At 40.6% G+C, this 22,336-nt stretch overlaps 1 protein-coding gene across 1 annotated transcript in view; it reads right to left on the minus strand.

Annotated features, from left to right (window-relative positions):
- Window positions 1-4,211: 4,211 nt before the first annotated feature.
- RAB38 (RAB38, member RAS oncogene family) overlaps window positions 4,212-22,336 on the minus strand; it is a 57,736-nt gene continuing 39,611 nt past the window's right edge. The window contains exon 3 of the mRNA XM_040489580.1: window positions 4,212-5,028. Within this exon, the coding sequence (XP_040345514.1) occupies window positions 4,876-5,028 (153 nt within the window). The 3' untranslated portion in view covers window positions 4,212-4,875. The remainder of the gene's footprint in view (window positions 5,029-22,336) is intronic.

The raw sequence follows: 22,336 nt of genomic DNA on the forward strand, positions 1-22,336 counted from the left end.
AATGAGCAGGTCACTACTGTGTGAAATTCTGCCTCAATCCCAGCAGGGACCTCTGAGGGTTCATAGAGTTAGCCTCAGATTTATCCCACCTGAGCCGGGGACGATACTGAAGTACTTATCTGCCTGTTTGTCAGTCTCAGATGAGACTGCTCCTAGAGGTGATAACTAACTCTGTAACACTCTGGCCTGTCCAGCATGCAAAACAAATACACCCCATGCACCTGGGGAATGCTTTTAGGCAGAGTTTCAGAGGACTGCAATTGGAAGCCATGTGCTGGGCGGACACAGGTATTTCCTCCGCTGTTGACTATTGTAGCCCATGCCTTGCATTTCTCAGATTCACTTATGCTAATGTTAAGTTCAGTCTGTCCTTTCACTGATGTTTTTAAGGAAGTCATTGGTCATAATTCCCAAAGACAGAGGGAGAGCACTAGAGAACTCACAATAAAGGGTTGGTGGGATACGCTCCCATCTCCACTGCTGTAGTTAATTTTGAGACCATCATTGACATGCAGCATTTCCCTCCTCTACCACTTCTGTCCCTTGACCAACCTGCTCCTAGCTGAGGGTCATGATGTGGTGCATGCAGAGCTTTGTTTCTGAGAGCGTGAGTCCCTGGTTACTTGTACTCTTCCAGATGTTATCACCGCAATTGCCCTTTTAGTTCTCACTAGGCATGGAAGCATCAAGAGGCACTCCAATGAGCCCCAGGATTTCCAGACATACTCTTCCCTGTTTCATTATTTAGCAGCAACCCTCTCCTCTTGGTAATAAGGATGACCTTCCCCTGCCTGTACAGTAACAACCTTCTCTAACAACAGGCCCGTAGGCATGAGGAGCCAAAAACATCAGGCAGCAGCTGAAGAAGCTGTAGATTTGGCAGAATCTTTACTATGTCCCCTGGTAGAATGATCAAGACCTCTAACTTTGCAGAGCCTGAAGTTGTACAAAGGGGAAGCTCACTTTCTTAAGTTGATTTTTTAAAGAGATAGTAGGAGGCTTTACTTCCACTTCCACCTTTTGATGCTCAAGATCCAGGACCCAGCACTAAATATGCTAATACCACATATTGAACCTTAACCATGTTGGTATCATTCCCAGTGAACACAGCAACATACTTACAGTCTCAAATCTGGCACAGAGAACAACCAACAGTGAGCTTCTCACTGATGCTGGTATCCCTGTTTGGGGGACACTCCTTATTGTTTTAGTGAAGGGAGTGTCTTCTGGGCTCTCCTGAGGAACATAATCAGCTGGTAGTTTCTCTGATATTACAAAATAAATACACTATAATATGCCCACCTCTTTGAGACCTTCGAGCTCTTCTCTAATACTTTGCCAAGGTAGTTCTGGTATCTCCACATCATTTATTTTAGGCCAGCATTGTTTCCAAGCTTCAAAGAGCTATTCTAGTAGCACATTGGGATCAGCTCCAGGTTTCCTTGCCAGAATGTTAAAAATTAACTCATTAAAGAGTGCTCTCATAGAAATAGATTATCCATCATCTGGTGCTACATTCTGTCCTCCCTGATGCAGCATCTTAAGACCAATTCAAGAACGTTCTCCAGATTCCTACCCATACTTATTAGTCAGGCTTTATAGTTCATTTGATTAATAATCCTTTTCACCCTGCAACATAGAGCACAGTTTTCTTCTCTCAGACTGTTCACACTGAGACTTGATTCTAGTTATTTGTCTGGAAGCAATGAGGGAAGATGAGAGCAGAACTTGAGAAGGAAAAGCATCACCTTCTAAAACATCCTACTCAGGTGGAGCTTTTATGTGACAAGTGGCTATTCTCCCCCCAGGAAAGGGTAAAGGTCTTTTTTTCTGGGCCACAGTTTCAGAACAATCTTTGCGTTCAAGATTCTTTTTTTTTTTTTTTTAATTTTTTTTTTCAACGTTTATTTATTTTTGGGACAGAGAGAGACAGAGCATGAACAGGGGAGGGGCAGAGAGAGAGGGAGACACAGAATCGGAAACAGGTTCCAGGCTCTGAGCCATCAGCCCAGAGCCCAATGCGGGGCTCGAACTCACGGACCGCGAGATCGTAACCTGGCTGAAGTCGGACGCTTAACCGACTGCGCCACCCAGGCGCCCCATGGGTTCAAGATTCTTAAGAGCATCCACCCAAATTATCTCCTTCTATATTTCAGTGTATGATTTCTTTCCTACAAAAATTCTGATTTTAGTGGAGGAAATTTGCTAGCTCTGTGGGGTCAGCCTCTTTGAAAAGTCTGCTTCTCAGGGAGCCTGGGTGGCTCAGCTGGTTATGCGTCTGACTTGATTTCGGCTCTGGTCATGATCTCACAGTTTGTGAGTTTGAGCCCCATATCAGGCTCTGTGCTGTCAGCTCAGAGCCTGCTTGGGATTCTCTATCTCTCCACCCCACTCTTTTTGTGGGTGTGCTCTCTCTCTCTCAAAATAAATAAATAAGCATTAAAAATAAATAAAAATAAAAGTCTGCTTCTCCTAAAGTCTTAGGCCTGATTTTCAGCGTCCATCCTGTCTATCCTGTAGCTAAGGGAAATGAGGATTATTTTGATTGCTGTTTGGAGGTCTTCAAGATTATGCACCAAATCCTGAGTTGAGTGTTAGCTGAATCAACTCTATAATGTTTTCTCCTACAGAGTTTCTGGAAGTTAACTCCATAATCTCATGTCTCTGAAACCCAAGAGCAATAGACTTTCCTTCCATCTAGATTCTATCCCAAACCACGTGATGAGAATTTTAGTAATTATGGTGCTACAGCTTGCTAGGGATTAGCTCTACCACATTGTCTACCAGCAAGGGGGTCCTTGCTACCAGCTGGGTGATGAATGATTCAGTTCAAGAAGCTGCTGTTGAGAATCTGCCTCTTAGGCCACCTATGTCCCAACTAATGTAGACTGGGTTTGGGTTTCCCCATAAGACCCTGAAACAAGGATTTCAGTGAAAGTAGTTTATTTAGGAAGTGAACCCAGAAATGACCAGTAGAGGAGGGAGGAAGTGAGGAAAAAAGGAAAGGAAGCCCATACAGGATGAGTCAGATGGCAGGTTTCCCCTGTGAGAGCCAGGGCTTAATCCCACTTGGACCCCTGTGAGACTGTATAAAGTATGCCTCAGGATGAGTCAGTTGAGTGTCCAGCTTTGGCTCAGGTCATGGGTTTGAGCCCACGTGGGGCTCTATGTTGACAGCTCGGAGCCTAGAGCCTGCATTGGATTCTGTCTCCCTCTCTCTCTGCCCCTCCCCTGCTCATGCTCTGTCTCTCAAAAATAAATAAATATTTAAAAAAAATAAAACAACAACAACAACAACAACAACAAAAAGAATGTGGTTCCTGAGGGACAAGGAACCCAGGATACTCATCTCCCACTTCCTGCTATCCTTGGTTGAGAGCTACTCCTGTAGACATGAACTCCTGGAACTTCTCATCTGTCTACCTCACATGTCAAGTGCTCCAAAGGCCAGAGAATGCCCTCGGGGAATAGGTCACAAACAATAAGAAGCTGAGTGGTTGGTACTTACAGAAACAGTGAATGCCAAGATAATATGGGTAGGACACCCAAAAATATCTGCTACAAAAGACAAAGCTCCCGTGAGTATAATATGAATACGAACGCCATTAAATGCTATTAAAAAGCAGTACCTGGGGCACCGGGGTGGCTCAGTCGCTTAGGCCTCCGACTTCTGCTCAGGTCATGATCTCGCAGTCCGTGAGTTCAAGCCCTGCGTTGGGCTCTGTGCTGACAGCTCAGAGTCTGGGGCCTGCTTTGGATTCTGTGTCCCCGCCTCTCTCTGCCCTTCCCCCCTTATGCTCTGTCTTGCTCTGTCTCTCAAAAGTAAATAAATGGAAAAAAAAAAAAAAAGCAGTACCTATCTTCAGCATATCAGCACCATAGCCATTGGGTAAAGCAAAATATTATCATGCATATTTTAGTTGTTTCTTTGCATGTTGATTGGTCTGCTATTAGACCACATTCTTGATTAGAACATATGAAAATATATTCCTCTGCTTAACCAATAAAATGTAGATACACTGCTTGGCCTAAATGCTGAAATGATCAATAGATAGACTCATCTAAGTATAATAGTGCCCAGAAGTTCCTTTAAGTGTATTTTTCTCATTGCGTTTTGAAAAAAAATTTTAGAAATGGGTCTTGAGAACCATGGCTACACAGTCAAAAAAAAAAAAATCACAATACTAAGACACTTAAAGCATTTTCAGAAATAGGGAAACAGCATCTTGTAATGTTTTATTTTCCACTTGTGAAAATATATATAATATATATTACATGAACAGAAGAGCCCCACGGCTTAAGTCAGAGAAAGTGAACAGAAAGGCACATATGGAGGCAAGTCTTTTCGTACAGTTTTCACTTAAACCAACATTCAGGGCATGGCAAGGGACAATAAAAGCAAGAAAAGCACAGGAAGCCTGTGTACTCGACTCTGAAGGGCTAAATCAGAGACAACTCAGGGCTGTTGGAAATGGAGGTCATCTCTGGAGAAAAAAACATTTCTACTTAATAGGCCTGTCAGCCCAGCAGAAAGTGTATTGAAATCTGGACAAAGGCACCAGGGGCAAAGTGAAAGCCAGGGCTGAACTTGACAGCTAGTCTGCTCTTCTCCCCTTTCTCTTTAAGACTAGAGGCCGTGGCCGAATCCAAGAAGAAAATAACAGGGCAGACGCTGGCCCTCCAGAACTGTGGCCCTCCAGAACTGTGGTCGGCTACAAGACAGAATTTTGTAACAGACTAAATATTTAACAAGCTGGTAAACACTGTGCTGATGCTGGGAAAAACATGAAAAGAACATTTGCTATTTTTCTCTCTTATAGGAAATATACAGGCATAGATCTTTGGCTTGCCAGCATATGCCAGCAAAGAAGCCTACTAGGATTTGGCACAGCTGGAGCAGCTGACAATCTTGGGTGATGTGAGATGGGGCTTCACGACGTCCGGCTCAATGGACTCCATCAGGTCACACTCGTTTGCAAGTATATGTTTCACCAGGCATCTGGAGGCTTCATCAATGTTTATATTCTCCTACAGAGGGGGTAAAAATAAATAAATAAAAAGTTTTTCTTGGGGCGTCTGGGTGGCTCAGTCAGTTAAGCGGCCGACTTTGGCTCAGGTCATGATCTCATGGTCCGTGAGTTCGAGCCCCGTGTCGGGCTCTGTGCTGACAGCTCAGAGCCTGGAGCCTGTTTCGGATTCTGTGTCTCCCTCTCTTTGACCCTCCCCCGTTCATGCTCTGTCTCTCTCTGTCTCAAAAATAAATAAACGTTAAAAAAAAAAATTAAAAAAAAAAGTTTTTCTTTTTTTTTTCTTTTTTTAACATTTATTCATTTTTTGAGAGACAGACAGAGCATGAGCGGGGGAGGGGCATAGAGACAAGGAGACACAGAATCTGAAGCAGGCTCCAGTCTCTGAACCGACAGCACAGAGCCCGACGCGGGGCTCGAACCCACAAACTGTGAGATCATGACCTGGGCCAAAGTCAGATGTTTAATGGACTAAGCCACCCAGGCACCTCCCCCCAAAAAAGTTTTTCTTATCAATATTTTAAAATAATGCTGGAGCAGAGACCTATATATGACAAAAGAGCAATATTTTTGGCAACTCATTTAAGTATCTCTTGGATGCCCTATCCATGCATCTTCTTTCTCCTCCCCTCCCTCACATTCCTTTGAGAAGCTTTACTTTTCATTCCTTCACAAAAGCAGATATATTTATTTTGTTACTTCAGAGAAATAGTGTTTGGTAGTCTCACTTACTTTTAGTAGGTTGAAATGAAGGTAGAGGGCAACTTTCTCATTTTTACATACTCTTACAGTACAGCATAATATTATATAAGATACATAAGTCTTCAGTCTAACTTAGGTTCAGAATTGCCCTCTTCCACATACTACTTTCGTGACCTTGATATGAAATAGGAATAATAAGACACCTCTTACAGCGGTCATTAGTGATTTTATAAGTATTTTCTGGCAGTCTGCCTTTTGGTCAAATGGGAGAAGTGGACTGCTCTGACCTCTTTGAAGTTAATCACGGATATGTGACTTTCATTGGACAATGACATGTGAGAAGTGATGTGTCTCCCTTTTGTATAGAAGCAATAAAAGGCAATGCTTAATTTGCCATGTTTATTTTTCCCTGCTTCTGAAATCATGGAAGCACAAAGATGGAAATTCTCTTGTCCTAGGTCTATGAATGGGAATCAAGAGGAGCCAAGTGGCCCGTGATGATGCATGTAGCACCAAGTGAGAATTATGACCCTATTGTTTGACGTCACTACATTTAAGGTTATTACTGTGATATTACCTAGACAATCCAGATGGATATAACTCTTCAAAGAAAAATATGACATCAGAAATTTGAATCTGTGTTCAAGAATAAAATAAGCTTTAATTTGGAGAAAATGTGGAGCAAACATTTAAATCTCAAATATGCTCTTAATTAGGTTAATCTAGACTAAATAGCTTTTTTTCCCCCTGCTAATAGAAAGCAGAGAAATACAGAATATTTACTACTGGCATCCTAAACAAAAAACCTTGATATCCAGTAAAGTCAAATTTGTTAAACTTCTCTGACATGTTTCATCATAGTCAATATAAAGAGATAAGGACTTTCTTGTCAACTTGTTTCACTGCAAGACCTTGTCCAATCTGAAGTATAACTTCTGATCTCTGAGCTTTTTATGTATGTCAGTTGTTGATACATTTTGAGATCACTGCATGAAGTCATACTACGTGGAAAACGTAAGAAGTGGTGATGGTTTCCAAATGGCACCTGTGGCTAATGACATTGGATGCAAATATTCATTAGCATGTTCCCCATCCTTCAAGTCCACTTCCGAGCTCACCTCCTATGAAAGCTTAAAGTAACTTTTGGAGTTCCAGGATATTTTCTCTGATTATTTTCTTTCATGTCCAGACCCTTAACAAAAAAAAAAAAAAAAAAAAAAAAAAAAAAAATGCTTCCAAGGGTTCCCAAATCTAAAACAAGGTAAAATTATGTTTTGCTTGTTTGTGATGTTCTTGTTGTTGTTACTGGTTTTTATACCATACCAGAATTCATGTCTCTGAGCCTTCCATTCCTCTATGCATTCCATTCCATCTATGCAATGGTCTTGATGACACTACTTACCTGACGAACAACCGCTTCTCTTTAAAGGTTATAGTGGTCATTGGTGCTTGCCCAGTGTGTTCATGCCGGGCACTTTATACACATAATTTACTCAATCCCATTTAAAGCCCTATGAAGTAAGGGTTTGGTTTGTGTTCTCACTGATTTTGCTGTTATTGTTAGGCTGGGCCTGAGGATGCCCTTGCTACTTTTTGCTCCTATATGTGCCCATTCCCTGAAAGCCGTTCCACAGAGAACAGCTTCCTCTGCCCTGTTCCCTGCTGGGTGGGTTACTGTGCCTTCACGTCTTTACCCAGGCTTGGCATGCCTTCTGCCCCTCTTCCTCTGCCAGTTATTATGCCCAGGGGTCACAACTGAACTATCTGCTCTCGGGCAGCAATCTGACCTAGAAAGAGCCTGGCTCTTTGGGAGAGATTCAGCTCCATGTTTGCTCTTGAGCCCAGCCACTTATTTATGTGACCAATTAGAAGGTCCAGGTCCTCTACTGTCTCCAGTTCCAGCAAAGTGGAAATGAGTAGCCTCACTCAGCCTTCTGAGCCCTGGCCTCATGGGCCAGTACATCTCTCTGCAGAAGCCCTACATTTGGTTGGTTTTAACCAAGCAACTTTGGTTGCTTATCTAGCCATTAATAAACCAACACTTTTGTTCCCATTTGGCGATTGTTTGTGTGTAGGGAAGAAAGCAATAAAATATCACCTCAAATACCAAATGGATGTCATTATATCTATTTATAGATAAGAAAACTTAAGTTTAGGTAGATTCCTGAGACAGGGAAACTGAAGGACTCCATAAAAATCTGCTTTCTTCTCCCTTTCCTGCTTCTATTTCTGCCAACATCTGCACCCCCTACTCTGCTTTACACACACCTCAGAATGCATATAGCTCATGCCCTCCTTGTAAGGGACAAGGAGTTAATGATTTCTCTAGAAGAGATAACATCTAAGGAAGGACCAGATGAGACATCCTGGCTTTTACCAACTGGCTTTTACTAGGTGTGTTAAACTATATGCATATTCCAGACCACCAGCACTAGACATCTTTTTACCGAGGACCCTTGGTTCCCATGAATGACACCTGGGTCTTTGTCTTTGTCTAACCAGTTCCTGGATTCTTGAGACAGTACATACACTACTGGACCACCTATCCTTAATCAAAACCCCCAGACCTGAAACAAAGACAAGACTCATGCTCCTTTCCTTTCTGAGTCTCCTGGACCCTCCATCTGTATCTGCTCTCTCTACATCATCAAGTTCTGCTTTCACCTCCCGCTGGCTTGCATTTGATTTCCATCCTAAGCTCAGCCAGAGATCCTCTTGGCTCATCCTGTAGGACCTCTTCTGGGTCACTAGACCTGACCTGCCAAGATCATTAAGAGACTTCCCCAAGATCATGCAGTGGGTGGGTTGGGGGCCACACCTAGGTCTTTCTGACATCAAAGCCTGGTTCTTATCATGCTATATTCCTTTCCAGGATTGTTTTGAAGATCAAGTGCAATAACAAACAGAAGTTATTACTGCAGTGTTAGGCCTCATAGGTGCTAAATAAATCTTAGCTCCTTTCTCTTTCATACATTAGAAGAAAAACATGTTTATGTAACAGGAAAAACACATCTTAAGCATTAAAAAGGCCACCCTTCACCTACAATGTAAAGTTAGACTAGTCAGTAGTATTTTTTAAACTTCCACTCATATATTAGCATGCCCTTTAAATAGGGTTTACTTTCATTAGTGTGCAAATTGGCAAAATCCAGTAATGAGGTGAGTGAAATGCAAGTGTGGACAAATCTATGAAAACTCATCATCATTATAAGAAACACAACAAAAACCTAAGCCCAATTAGTGGCAGCCTGGCAGGATCATTTTCACAAAAGATAGGATGATGCTGGTAAAACTGTTGGAAAGTTTAACACCTGGTAAAGGCTAGCTGGGGTCAGGACTAGGACATGGGATCATGGAGGATGGGGCTGGACAAAGATCCATCAGAGCCAAGAAGTGCTAGCACCTGCTTTTTTGCACATAGGAACAATGTGGCAGCTCATGATGGCTGAGACACATTCAGTCATTCATTCCGTCAATATTATTCAGGTTCCCCCATGGAGTAGACATACAAAGAAAAAGATGACCAAATAAGTCCCATCCTTAACTGAGCTTAAACCCCAGCAAGGTTTGTATAAATAGCAGAGGTGTAATGAGGTTGGAAAGGGCAGATCACTCCAGATCACTGAACAGCCTTGAATGCTAAGGGGCCACGTAGAGTCACTGAGGGTTTTCTGCAGGTCAAGTGTCAATAAACACAATATGATACAAATCCATTACTAGGCAAAACTGCACACAACCTGAGCACTGTTTTATCAATTAATCTATCAATAAGTATTTAGTAAATGGCTATCAGGCGAACCATGGTGCTGTTGCCATGCCATACCCATTTCAGATCAGAAATTGTCAGAGGAAGCTCAGAAGAGGAGCGAACACTATTATTCACCACATGCCCTCTATGAAAAGGCCTGGTATGCAGTGTTTTGAGCACAGGCATGAAGCCAAACTCATCTCAGCTCCTCCACTTTCTGGCTGTGTGACCTTGAAAAAATTACTTTAACCACTCCATACCTCAGTGTCCTTATCTGTAAAAAAGGGAATTAAGGGATCTACTTTACAGGTGGTTATAAGTTAATATATATTAATAGTGAGAACACGTGAAATACTCAACTACTCAAATACACATTCAACAAATGTTATCACTATATTCTCATTTTATCATCGGCAGAACACAATAATATGTGTATTTGATTCCTTCATTTTGCAGCTGAGGAAACAGATTGAGAAGGGGTAAGTGGCTGACCTCAAGACACACACTAGTAAGTGGTGGGGACAGGTACAAGTCCAAGGAGAAGAGTAAACACTAATACGTACCATAATATTTACCATATGCTTACAATAAAAAGTAAGGGATAAAATGCTGAAAGCACAGGCTTAGCGCCAGACCCTTATCTCAGCTCCGCCAAAATAGTCCCACAAACAAATAAAGGAACACTATGGCCAGGACACATGTTTCCAGCATAAAAAAGGTGGGAGCTGAGGTGCCTGGGTGGCTCAGTCAGTTAAGCGTCTGACTCTTGATTTTGGCTCAGGTCATGATCTCGCAGTTTGTGGGATCAAGCCCTATGTCAGGCTGTGAGCTGACAGTTTGGAGCCTACATGGGAGTCTCTCTCTCCCTCTATCTCTGCCTCTCCTCCATGCTTGCTTGCTTTCTCTCTACAAAACAAATAAATACATTTAAAAAATAAAATAAAATAAAATAAAATAAACCCCTCTCTTAAAAAAGAAAAAAAAAAAAAGGTAGGAACATGTATTCAGGGCCTCCAGCAAGGTTCGTTTGTATTGCTGGTCCTACTGTCTGTCTATATACCACTGAGGTCACAGCCAAGGGCCTAGGCTCAGATAAGGAATGGCAAAACAGCAAACTTCCCTCTCTCCTTCTGTCCATGGCTAGCGTGGATAATCAAAATGCACCTGATAGAACTACAGGTTCAGACCCTTTGGGCAATTATATTGCAATATAATTGATTGAGCTACTTGGCACCCAAGTCGTCACAGCGAAGTCCACATTTTCCAGGTGATTGTAAAGAAACACAGCGGCTGGCTTAAGTGCAAAATGCTAGCTGGGAATGTTTATTGGCATTCATTCTAGAGAGTAGTAACATCTCTAGGAGGAAATTTATACGCTCTATGACTTTGATGATATGTACACTCAGGCTGAATCTGACTATGATGTATTTACAAATTGCAGTGTGACAAGATGCTCTATTGTGCAGACTGTGTTAGGTTTATGTATGCTCATCTTTGTGCCTCTACTCAAAATCTTTTCATTCATATTAATAAGCATACCTAAGAAAAAGGCTTAAAGTTCCCAGCAAAGCATTTTAGTAAAAATAAATGGTAGTGATGGGGCACCTGGGTGGCTCAGTCAGTTAAGAGTCCAACTTCGGCTCAGGTCATGATCTCACGGTTTGTAAGTTCAAGCCCTGCATCTGGCTCTGTGCTGATAGCTCAGAGCCTGGAGCCTGTTTCCGATTCTGTGTGTGTGTGTGTGTGTGTGTGTGTGTGTGTGTGTCTCTACCCGCTGCCCCACCCCCACTCATGCTCTCTCTCTCTCTCTCTCACTCTCTCTCTCTCTCTCTCTCAAAAATAAATAAATGCTAAAAACAAAACAAAAAAAAAAAAACCAAAAAAACAAAAACAAAAAAAATAAATAAATGGTAGTGACCACCGGGGTGACTACTGAGTGTCTACTCCATGCTGGGCGTATAGCAGGTCCTTCACTTATGACATAATGTTCACATCCAATCCTCAAAAAAACCTATTAAAAAGCTAATAGCCATATTTTAAAGGTAACAAAACTTTGACCTTTAACACGGTTAAGTAATTTACCCAGAGGAGTATGTGATTGTGATCAACCTATCTTATTGGCTAAAACTGACCTCACTCCAATTCCTATTCTGTTCACATATATTACATTGTAGTGTCTCCCAGGATTAATACAGAGATTAAAATAGTTTTATTTCTAGATCAGTAGTTCTCAATCCTGGCTGCATATTCAAACCATTTAAAGAGTTCAAAAAAATCTGTTACTGAGACCCTCCTCCCAGACGTTGATATGATTGGTCTGGGATGGGGTCCAGCGTAAGTATTTTTAAAAAGGTTCTCCATTTCTTTAAAATATGCACCCAGATTTGAGACATACTTCTATAATTAAGAATGTCTTTAATGCCATTTTTTTTAATTTCAAAATGAACTTTCTGGAAGTATCATTTAATGTAGCGATTTTAAGCTGTAGTGATTGTGATCTTCCTGTAGAGGATGGAATATAAATCTAACTATATGAGGTCTTGGGTACTTGTCAGTTTTTTAATTAGCTCTTCAGAACATCTGTCTGGTGGCAAATTATTTAATCTCTGACCCCCCAGTGCCAGAGAGCAAAAATATTCTAGCAGAAAACCTTCACTTCTGCCTAGTTAAAAACTGGCAAAGAATTCTTCCTCCTCTAATCTTTCCAAATACATCAACCTCAAACAAAACACCAAGTGTACCAGAGGCCCTGAGGTTAGGGCACTAAATTCCTCAGCCCCGTGAAATTTTAATTAGAGCAGATGGCCCGCAGGGTAACACTACCACTGTAAGAAGTCTTGCGCAGAACAGGGCTTTTCAAATCCTTTCTTTCTCTAAGATTCAGTACTTGTTTATTGAGCACATAAGTGCTAAGCAGTTTGCTGGTTTTCATTTGCCTTAGTTCATATCTAATATGGGGCAGGCACAATGGACACCTGTGTTTTTGTCTGCTTTGTACTTCTTTCCTCCCTCATCTGTAATATCACCCCCCATCCTTCCGGTAACTGCTTCCTCTCAATCTTGAGCTTCTACTGGGGCTCCTCTAAACTGAGCCCTCTATCTCCAACACTGTTCTCAGAAGTTGGCATTTCACTTAATTTCCACAAGAAAGCCAAGGTGGGAGGCTCTGACCTCATTTTACCAATGAGAAAGGTGAGGTACAGGGAGGCTAAATGGCATACACCAGGTCTCAGGGACAGGAAGGGGCAGAATCTGGTTTCCAGCTCCAATCCTTGGAGCTTCTGTATTTTCTTTTTCTTCTCCCTGTTGACTTCTCAAGGTCTATGGCCAACAGTGCCCAAGGAAAGGTCTGCCTGCATCCAAACCCCATGGTTTTACACTGAAGAGTGTGCTTCAGAAAAACCAGGTCCTGATGATGCCCTGTTGTCTGAAAGTTACTTTGCATCTACCTAACAGGCACTGGGAAGGACAGATGGAGCTATATTGTCATTGATTTCAACATAGGACAGAGTCACATTGTCAGCATGTAGATACTGGTGAAGAAGAGGAAAGTCTACAGATAAAATCAGCTCCAAAGACTGTGTCCCTCTGACAAGATCTCTCCACTCTACTGTAGCCCTGCCTCAGCCCCTGTCCTCCATGTTAGTTGTCCAAGTTCATGTTATACCCCATTTCTCCTCTGTCTTCTGTAGCCCTCGGGCCTCATACTTTAAAGCTCTCTTCTCTGATGCCCTTGCCATCAATCTAGCAGCCTCAGAAACCCCACCTCAGCCGTGAAACATCTCCAAACTTGCCACTTACCAGGGAAATCAGATACCACTAATTCAAATTGATCTCTTTGACACATGCAGAAATTAACGCAACAGAGAAGGAAAGTGACTTGCCTGGCATCACACAGGCTGCCTCTTAGCTCTTGCTGCTTGCACACTTCTTTGTTTCTGTAAATATCTCTGCTAAGTAGCCTTCTCTCAGCATTATGAAATGTATCGTCAGGGCTGCTTGGCACTTTGTACACACCTGGCACTTACCAGTGACTCATAACCACTTATCGCCTGTGTTCTTAAAAGTGGATTTTATCTTATTATGTTTGTGTTCCTGGCTCCCAGCACAGTGTTTGGTGCATAAGACGCCTCTAAACAAAACTGCCAAAGTTAGTTGAAACCTGTTGAAACTTACTGTCTGCGAGGTACCATTTATCTACTTTACCTTTACGAACTAAGCTAATCCTCACAAAAACTCAGGTGAAGAAATGGAAGGATAGAGAAGTTAAAATTTTTCCCAGGGTCACGCAGCCAGCAAGTCAAACTTTCAGCACCTAGTTCCCCAGCCCATGCTCAGATCCTTCTCCTCTGACCCCTGAAAGTTCTGCGCCGTTAGATGGCAAAGCCAGACTGAAGCCCAGAGCCCTTGCTGTTAACTTACTGAGCCATACTCCTCTCTATAAATGTCCATGGAAAGAATGAAGACTCAAGTCTCCTACCTTGGTGGCCAGGGCTTTCTTTCTAAATTTCAAAAATTATGAATGAGCAATTGCAATGTGGTATGTTTGGCCCACAGTCATTTATTTACTTATTTTTTATTTTAAATGTCTTTAAATGGCACATATTCACTCTCCAGTTTGCCACCTACCTCTCTCATACCCTTAACTTCATGGCTCCTGGAGGAATGTGAGTTCACCATCCCTGTCTCTTTTCCCACACCAGGCTAACTAGGGACACAAAGTTCCCAAGATCTTTTTTAGAGTTTGCCATTCCTGAGATACACTGCCAACTTCAATATGTAATGTATGACTTACCACAAATGGCTATAAAGAATCAAAACATTCATAGATTTTGTCTCTATTAACATTTGGCTTTCAATACAGTGTTTTTTTTAATGTCCCTCACTATGAGTAGTATACTGAAACAGTGTTTGCCTACCCAATAATCAGTTTTGAAAAGACAATAAAGAATAAATATAAGCATAAAAACTACCATTAAGCCAGATTTTATAAACCTTATTAATGAAGACAGCAGCCTTCAGTAAAAATACTTGCTCATACATCAGTTTGAGAAGATAAATGGCCCACCAGACCCAAAATAATAACAGTAATACTTGCTGTGTGGCTCAGTCGGTTAAACATCTGACTCTTGATTTTGGTTCAGGTCATGACCTCACGGTTCGTGAGATTGAGCCCTGCATCAGGCTCTACACTGACAGCGTGGAGCCTGCTTAGAATTCTTTCTCTTCCTCTCTTTCTCTGTCCCTCCCTCCCTCATACATGCATGCTTTCTCCCTCTCTCTCTCTCTCTCAAAATAAATAAATATATTTTTTTAATAGTAATACTTGCTAGTATTTACTGAACACTTACTATTGAACATTTACTCGGGTACTATGCTATATATGCTTCATGAATAACCACATTTCACCCTTAGTACATGCTGAGAGGTGGATATATTACTAATCTATTTTACAGGTTAGAAGACTGAGGAGTAATACACTTACAGAATAAACTGTGTGTCCACAGTATTTGCTGGACTTACTCAATTCAAAGTCATATTTTTTGAGTGTTAACTATGAGTAGAAATCATCTGTTTAATAATTCATTTCTATCATAATTAAATGCTTACACTCTGGAACCTCTGTGTGCTAAGTCTGAGGATTAAGACTGGAACATTGTTGTCCCAGGAAGCAGCAGGATGTAATAGAAAGAGAATGAGCTTTGGAATCAAGCTTTAAAACTTGCTACTGTCCCTGACTGTGGGACAGTCCAAACCCTGAGCCTTCCTGCTTAAACTGTAAAATGAGGCTAATGATAACCACATGTCATAGGGTTCTTGTTAGAATGTAAGAATTAAATGATACACACGGATGAAGCACCTACACATTACGTATCGGTCCTCAGATAAATACAACCCTCTTCTGAGAAGTTGCCTCTGACTCCCAGAGGCTGGACAAACATCCCTCTATTCTAGCACCTGCCACTGGTCAATACATAATGGCTTTTTAGTCTGTGTCCTCCACTGCACTGGGAGCTCCTGGGGGCTTCGTGGCTGCATCCCAGTGTCTAGCACAGTGCCTGCCGACAGTAGGCACCTGGAACGCGTTGAGTAAATGAATGAACGGATGAATGAATGCATGAACAAATGAATGAGCTTGTTAACAAGGGCCCACCAGAGTAACAAGTCCAGGTTTCAACCCGAAAATAATTTTAGATGGGGGTTATCTCTGCAGGGAGTGAAAAGGAAAACTTATTCACAACAGAATTTATTTCACAAGTCAAACTGCCTTTCCTTATCTTGTTTTTCAGTTATGATCTGACACCATTATTTTTGGGTGAAATGGAAGGAAGACTGACTGAAACATTTTATAAAAATCAAGCTGAACTACTAAAGGCTTTGCAGCTGAGCAGACCTGCATTAGATACTTCTTTTGCTCTTTTAAAAATAATTATTTATGCCCTGATATTTCAAAAGCTATTTCAGGTGACTTCCACTATTTAATAACTAGATGATAAACTTAGGCAAAATATTCACCTTTATTGGGCATCACCTAGAATATAAAGATAATAGCACCCTCCTGACAGAATTAGGAGAATTAGAAATAATTATATTAAGGGCAAAAGTAGAAATTGGGTAACATCATATATATTTATCACTATATATTATATATGAATATTTTATTATCATCTTTTCTCAAGAATTTTTATGAAACTGAATGAATGGTCTATTTGAGCTTCACAACTACTTCTCAGGTCTGTAGTTTATATTTTCTTAATATATGGCCCTTTTGTCCAGCCCTCAACTAACTCTAGCAGAGAGTTTGAAACCTTTGCTTTTCCTGATAGCATAAATGAAATGCTTTCTACCACCATTGTTAGAATAACGTCAGCGTGGGGGAAAACACAAGCGACAAAAAGTATGCGTAAAAGATGATGTACTGACAAAATAAACAAATGCATCTTTTAGCACTCCCTTTATGTTTGGAATGTCATGGTACTAGCCAACTACCAGAACCCTGGCTTCAACGGTAGAACCAAAGTCTACACTTCCGTGTCTCTGAGGTCTAACTCCTAAATTCCACACTCGGATAACAAGTCATTCTTGGACTGGGCAACCTCCTTAAGGCAGTGCTTAGCATGGGCTATATAATTTTTTTTTTTAATTTTATTTTTTCTGTGGAATAACACTACCCTTTTCTTCATTCTACAAGCTTGTAGTAGCAAAGAAGAGATGCTTCATTTCATAGTTCCTACCATGTAATATTGATGTATCATGTAACTAAATGAAATAACTTATTATTCAGCAAATAATCATTGATCTCTTTCCATGGACCAGGCACTATTCATCAAAGTCTCTACAATCTTCACTTTAATAAACTATTGTGCCAGTCATTATGTGATTATTTTATTAGCCCTGGCCTCTCTTGCCTCTGCTCAGACATAACGATAACGAAGAGCTCCATCTCACAATTGTTGTGACATTTTGCCCTAAGCCAGGCCCTATGTAGTCTCGTCTATGGTCACATCCCTCTGTTTTCTTCCCATGGCCACTGTTTTCCATACTCCTTTCAAACTATCCCCTGACTACTCTAACTAAAGTGTAGTGACCATGATACCTCACTCTAATTCCCAGCTCGAAAAACATTGCTGTCTCACCTTGCCTAATCAGAATTAGTCCAAACCACTACATTGAGCCAACCAACAGGGCTCCCCCTTAATTCTCTTGGCTCATCTCTGCTGGCTCCCCTCACTTAGCTGAACTCCAACTGAACTAAACCACAGGCCATTCTTTCAATGTGCCTTGCTTGGATTATCCTTACTCCATCTCTATCTGTAGGCCTACAGAGTGGATATATCTCATTTGGAAGTAATTAGCTACTGACATCTAATTGATTCACAAGGATTTCATTTTATTCTGCTTTGAACATTTAGGTGAAATTTGGGTACATCTTCCAGTTTCATAATCGTTGGGTATCTTGAATTTTTATTGCTTACAAATTGGTTTATTTAAAAGGAAAGGTACAGTAAAAGGACTCAGAACTATCCTAGCCCTGCCAATTGCTAACTATGTAACCTCAGGGAAATCGCCAAAAGTCACCAAGCATGCAATCATGCATGACTGGTGCCTCAGTTTCTTTACCTATAATTGTGAGAAAAAAAGTCAGCTTCACAAGTTTGTTTAAGACGTTATTAAAACAAAATGAGCTACGTGAAAGAACTCAGCAATAGGGCCAGAATATAATAAGCCCTGAAAAGAAAGAAAACACTTTATTAAATACTAAGTTGTCTATGAGAAAGTTTGCAGGCACAAACATAATATACTTCTTTGTTAGAGCAAGGTATGTCAAAGTGGGTTCCGAAGTTTCATAACAAGGTAGGAAAAAAAAAAAAAGGCATCTTATGGCAAAATAATTTTATGAAAAGCTAAATTAAAAAAATTCCAAAATGTTTCTTTATTAAAAAAATAATGTTTATTTGTTTTTTAGAGAGAGATAGAGACAGAGCATGAGTGGTGGAGGGGCAGAGAGAGAGAGAGACAGAGGATCTGAGGCAGGCTCCAGGCTCTGAGCTGTCAGCACAAAGCCGGGCTGGAACCTATGAACCCTGAGATCATGACCTGAGTCGAAGTCGGACGGTTAATTGAGCCATTTAGGCGCCCCTCAAGATGATTCTTTACCACTGGATTGCTCGAGTCCTAGAAGCTTATGCAATGTAGCATGTGATTCAACTTCTTGCATTAGATGGAAAAGGGTTTTAGCATCTGGGGTGGGGGGGACATGTGAGGAACCAAAGAAACACAGCAGAACTGGGAGCAGAGGGTAAGGATCCGCAACAACAACATGAATCGAGGAAAGGCAGATTCGGGTTGGGATGGGAGGGTCAGAGAGAATTAAGCAGCTCCACTTTCCTCTCCCATCTCCAAGTAGAGAACAAGTATACAGTATTCCATTAACTCATCTGATCACAGAACTCTTATCTCACAGAACGCTATCTCATATAACTAGTGTTCCTCTCTGCACAAGTTGGCAATTACTGCTGAGGAGTAGTGCAGCACATCTAGAAGTGGCTATGGATGGTGAAGGGATGGATGCAGAGAGACATCTATTAACTGACTTTGTGTTATACTTGTGGTCTTCCACCCTTACCTAAGCAGCGCTAGATATTTTTGCCTTTCTCCATTTTTCTGATGCTAGCCCCAAACAAAGTTTATGTATGCTTTTAATAGGACAGTAGCGAGAGACAATGTTAATAATAAAGTTGGAAACAATGGGCCTGACTGGTGATGACAAGGTCCTGACATCATCCCCTTTGGGGAGCCTTCCCTGGCCAATGCCCCACGTCCCAACCTGAGCTGGGTCGGGTTGGGTATGTCTCTCAGGTGCTTCCATCATAGTCCCTAAAGTAGCTTTAATGGTTGCAATGTCTTTTAGAAATTTACCTTCGCACTAGATAGTAAACTTCTTGAGAGCAGAAGTGGCACTTTTATGCACTTGGACTGTTACCAGCAGCTTATATAGGGCCTGTTGGCACATACTTGCCCAACAAGTAATTTATGAATGAACTGAGCTGTGAAAGGGAGAGAAGAATGGACTAATACCAATTAAAATTACAACAAAATATTGTGAGCTCTTTTATATTGTAGTCTGTTATACTGAACTTTCTTTAAACTCAGGATAGCTTTAGACAGTTCATTAATTAAGAGAGCTGGGTCCTAGCCCTGATGTTACTACAACTAGCTTAGTCACTATGAACAGGTCAAGTTTTCTCTCAGGCATTAGTTTTATCAGCTGTGAAAGGAGAGAATTTATATTCTGCCTTTTTTCCAATGCAGTTAAACTGGTGCAAGTCCTAAGAACAACGTTTCTTTAATGGGAAAGATTTCTCAAGTTGAGAATTTAAGAACAAGATGTTTATTTAAGCTATCATTTACTACAGCAAGTGCACTCTATCAACATGATTAGCCATAAGTTCTTGGTTGCAAAAATCAGAAATCCATTGAATTGCCTAGGTCATTTGAAGGGTAGCTCCCAGGAGTTACAGAATTGCTGAATGACCCAGGCCACTCCAAAAACCTTAGGAAATAAAATTAGGCTCTCAAACACCATCAGGTCAGCTTCATTCTTCCCTATCTGTTCAGCAGCTTTCTGCATGTAAAGAGGGAGAGAGCTGCCAGCGGGCTCTGGGCTTACATCCTCATAGCTTTACCACCCAAGAGAAAGGTCCCTTAGCCCCAAACTCAGCTGGAGAAGTGCTGGGTAAGAACTCATATGAGTCTGGCTTCAGTCTCATGTTCACACTGAAGATTAAAGCAACTAAGGGTCCAGGAGAGAATGGTCCCAGGAGAGGCCCCACTCAGGTCATATAGACACTATTGGCCAATTATGATGACTTCAGGGACAGAGTATGCAGGAAATGGTAACTTTCATTTGGAAAACCTGTGGGGGGACCTGAAAGGGAATGTTTGGGAGTAGAAGCACAAAAATGGCCACGAAAGAATCACCACAAAATCAGGAAACGCTCAGTTGTATCTACTATACAGCTTTATGCACATTTGTAATTATCTACACTGATGTATTCATGTTTTATTTTATTTATTTTATTTTTATATGTTTATTTTTTATTTATTTTGAGAGCGAAAGAGCAGGCAGGGGAGAGGTAGAGAGAGGGAAAGAGAATCCTAAGCAGGCTCTGAGATGTCAGCACAGAGCCCAATGTGGAGCTCGATCTCATGAACCATGAGATCATGACTGAGCCTAAATCGAGTCAGATGCTTAACAAACTGAGCCACCCAGGCAACCCAACACTAGTATATTCATATTTTAGACAGACATAGCAAGGTATGATTTTTTAAAAAAATAGGAAAATATTTTTCCATAAAGTTGTGTACTATTAAGCAGATACATATCTAGTGGTGTCTGATAACTTTAACATATGCAGAATAAGTGGACATTGAAGCTCTTATATTGGACATGCAAAAAGAGGTAAGTAGAGTTGAGACAGAAATGACCTGAAAAGATGTACCTCATCAGAAAGGTATGAAGTAGTTGCTTAATAACTTTTTAAAGGAATAAATGAGGCTCCTGGAAGTTAAGACTTGACCTTAGTTCAGATTTCTGGTTATTTTTACAGATTTTCACTGAATTAAGTCTATTCCAAAGGACAGTAACTTTGCCAGATAAAGAACATTTCTGCTTCAATTATAAACTTTAAAAATCTTAACTTTGAGGACTCCTGGGTGGTTCAGTTGGTTAAGTGACCAATCCTTGATTTCAGCTCAGGTCAGGATCACACAATTCATGAGATCAAGACCACACTGGGCTCTGCCCTGACGGCAAGGAGACTGCTTGGGATTCTCTCTCTCCCTCTCTCTATGCTCTTCCCCCACTCACTCTCTCTCCCTCAAAACAAATATATAAGCATACTTTTTTAATTTAAAAAAAATTTTAACTTTGTTCTGGAGAAGTATTCAAGGTGTATTATATAGTTTTTTGCATTGTAAAATACGATTCAGAGGACCTAGCTTTTCTTGCTGACCCTGGGTGCCTTTTACTTTTCCTCTCTTCCTTCTTCTGATGATATTGTGTATATGCAGCTTTAGGTCTACAGCTACTAAGCCAACTTTATGCACTGACACCCTAAGTGTAAATATAGCCTAAAAGGGCTATAAAGGAGTTCTTTTTAATAGACACCTAGCCTTGATTAGAAGGAACAGACTAAAATGATAGCAGAGAAATCAATTGGTGGTTTGATTACAGATCATTTCAACACTCAATTTTATAAGTCTGGTTATTTTGTAAGTTATTTATAAGGTACACATACTACGTTAACATTCACATTCAAAGGTGTGGAACAGAGGAATAATTAATTTTGAAGCATGAATAGTGTAGGTCCTAATATCTTCATTTATCAAAGTCCAGACAATAGGAAGGAGACATCACATCTAGAAATATTTCATAAACTGGAAAATAAAATTATAGAGAATAAATGGAAACATATATGTAGGTTTTTTTCACAGATGGAAAACAACCCATAAGATTGAGTCTGGAGAAAAATAAAGACAATAAACTCAGGAACAGAAATTCTAACTATACAGTCATGAGTAGCCCAGTGAAGAAGAAAGAGGAAGGAGATCTAAAAGAAACCAGTTTGACTACAGGAACATCTCAGTTAAGATTAGTTTTAAAAATAACATGTACACAAGTAGAAGGGAAGTAAACTCAGAAAAGATTCAGGGTGGTCTGAACTCATCCAAATAGGCTCAGGATGCTCAAACCAAGTCTAAAGACATGCCTGGAGAAAATGATAAAAGCAGAAGACAGTACTGGGATTTATTCAGAGCAAAAGTATTGTCATGAAGGGAAAGCCGAATGCTTAAATAATGTAGCACAAGGTTAACAGATGACACAGAGAAGGCAAACCTAACACAAGAAACTAACTTCTTTTTCTTTTATAATAAATATTTCAGATAGAGCAATCAAGAGACTGCCTTTCAAATCCTTTCTTTAGTATAATATCCCCCATCACATCCTGTGAACAAGGTGCATTTGGACAGGCTCCGTGGTAAAATGAGTAGATCGTAGCACAGAGCTCAAGATTCTGCTGGGAACTAACCTCATTTTATCAGAAGTTTGGATGAAGTCATAAAAGGCATGCTGAGCAAATTTTTGTTAGACATACAAGAGGCAGAAGTGACATGATGAAATTTGGATTTTTAGAGTGTTCTTATAGAGGTATAAACACTTCTGTTCATTGTTGGCAAGTATAAATTAGCTCATCATTTTTGAAAATCTATATGGAAATATATAATAAGAACTGTACAAATATCTATTCCTTTTGATCTAGTAATTCTATTAAGAATAAAGTCCAATAAAAAAGAA

The sequence above is a fragment of the Herpailurus yagouaroundi genome, unplaced genomic scaffold, assembly GCF_014898765.1.
Source record: "Herpailurus yagouaroundi ecotype Mexico unplaced genomic scaffold, PumYag 180, whole genome shotgun sequence".
NCBI classification, from domain to species: domain Eukaryota; kingdom Metazoa; phylum Chordata; class Mammalia; order Carnivora; family Felidae; genus Herpailurus; species Herpailurus yagouaroundi.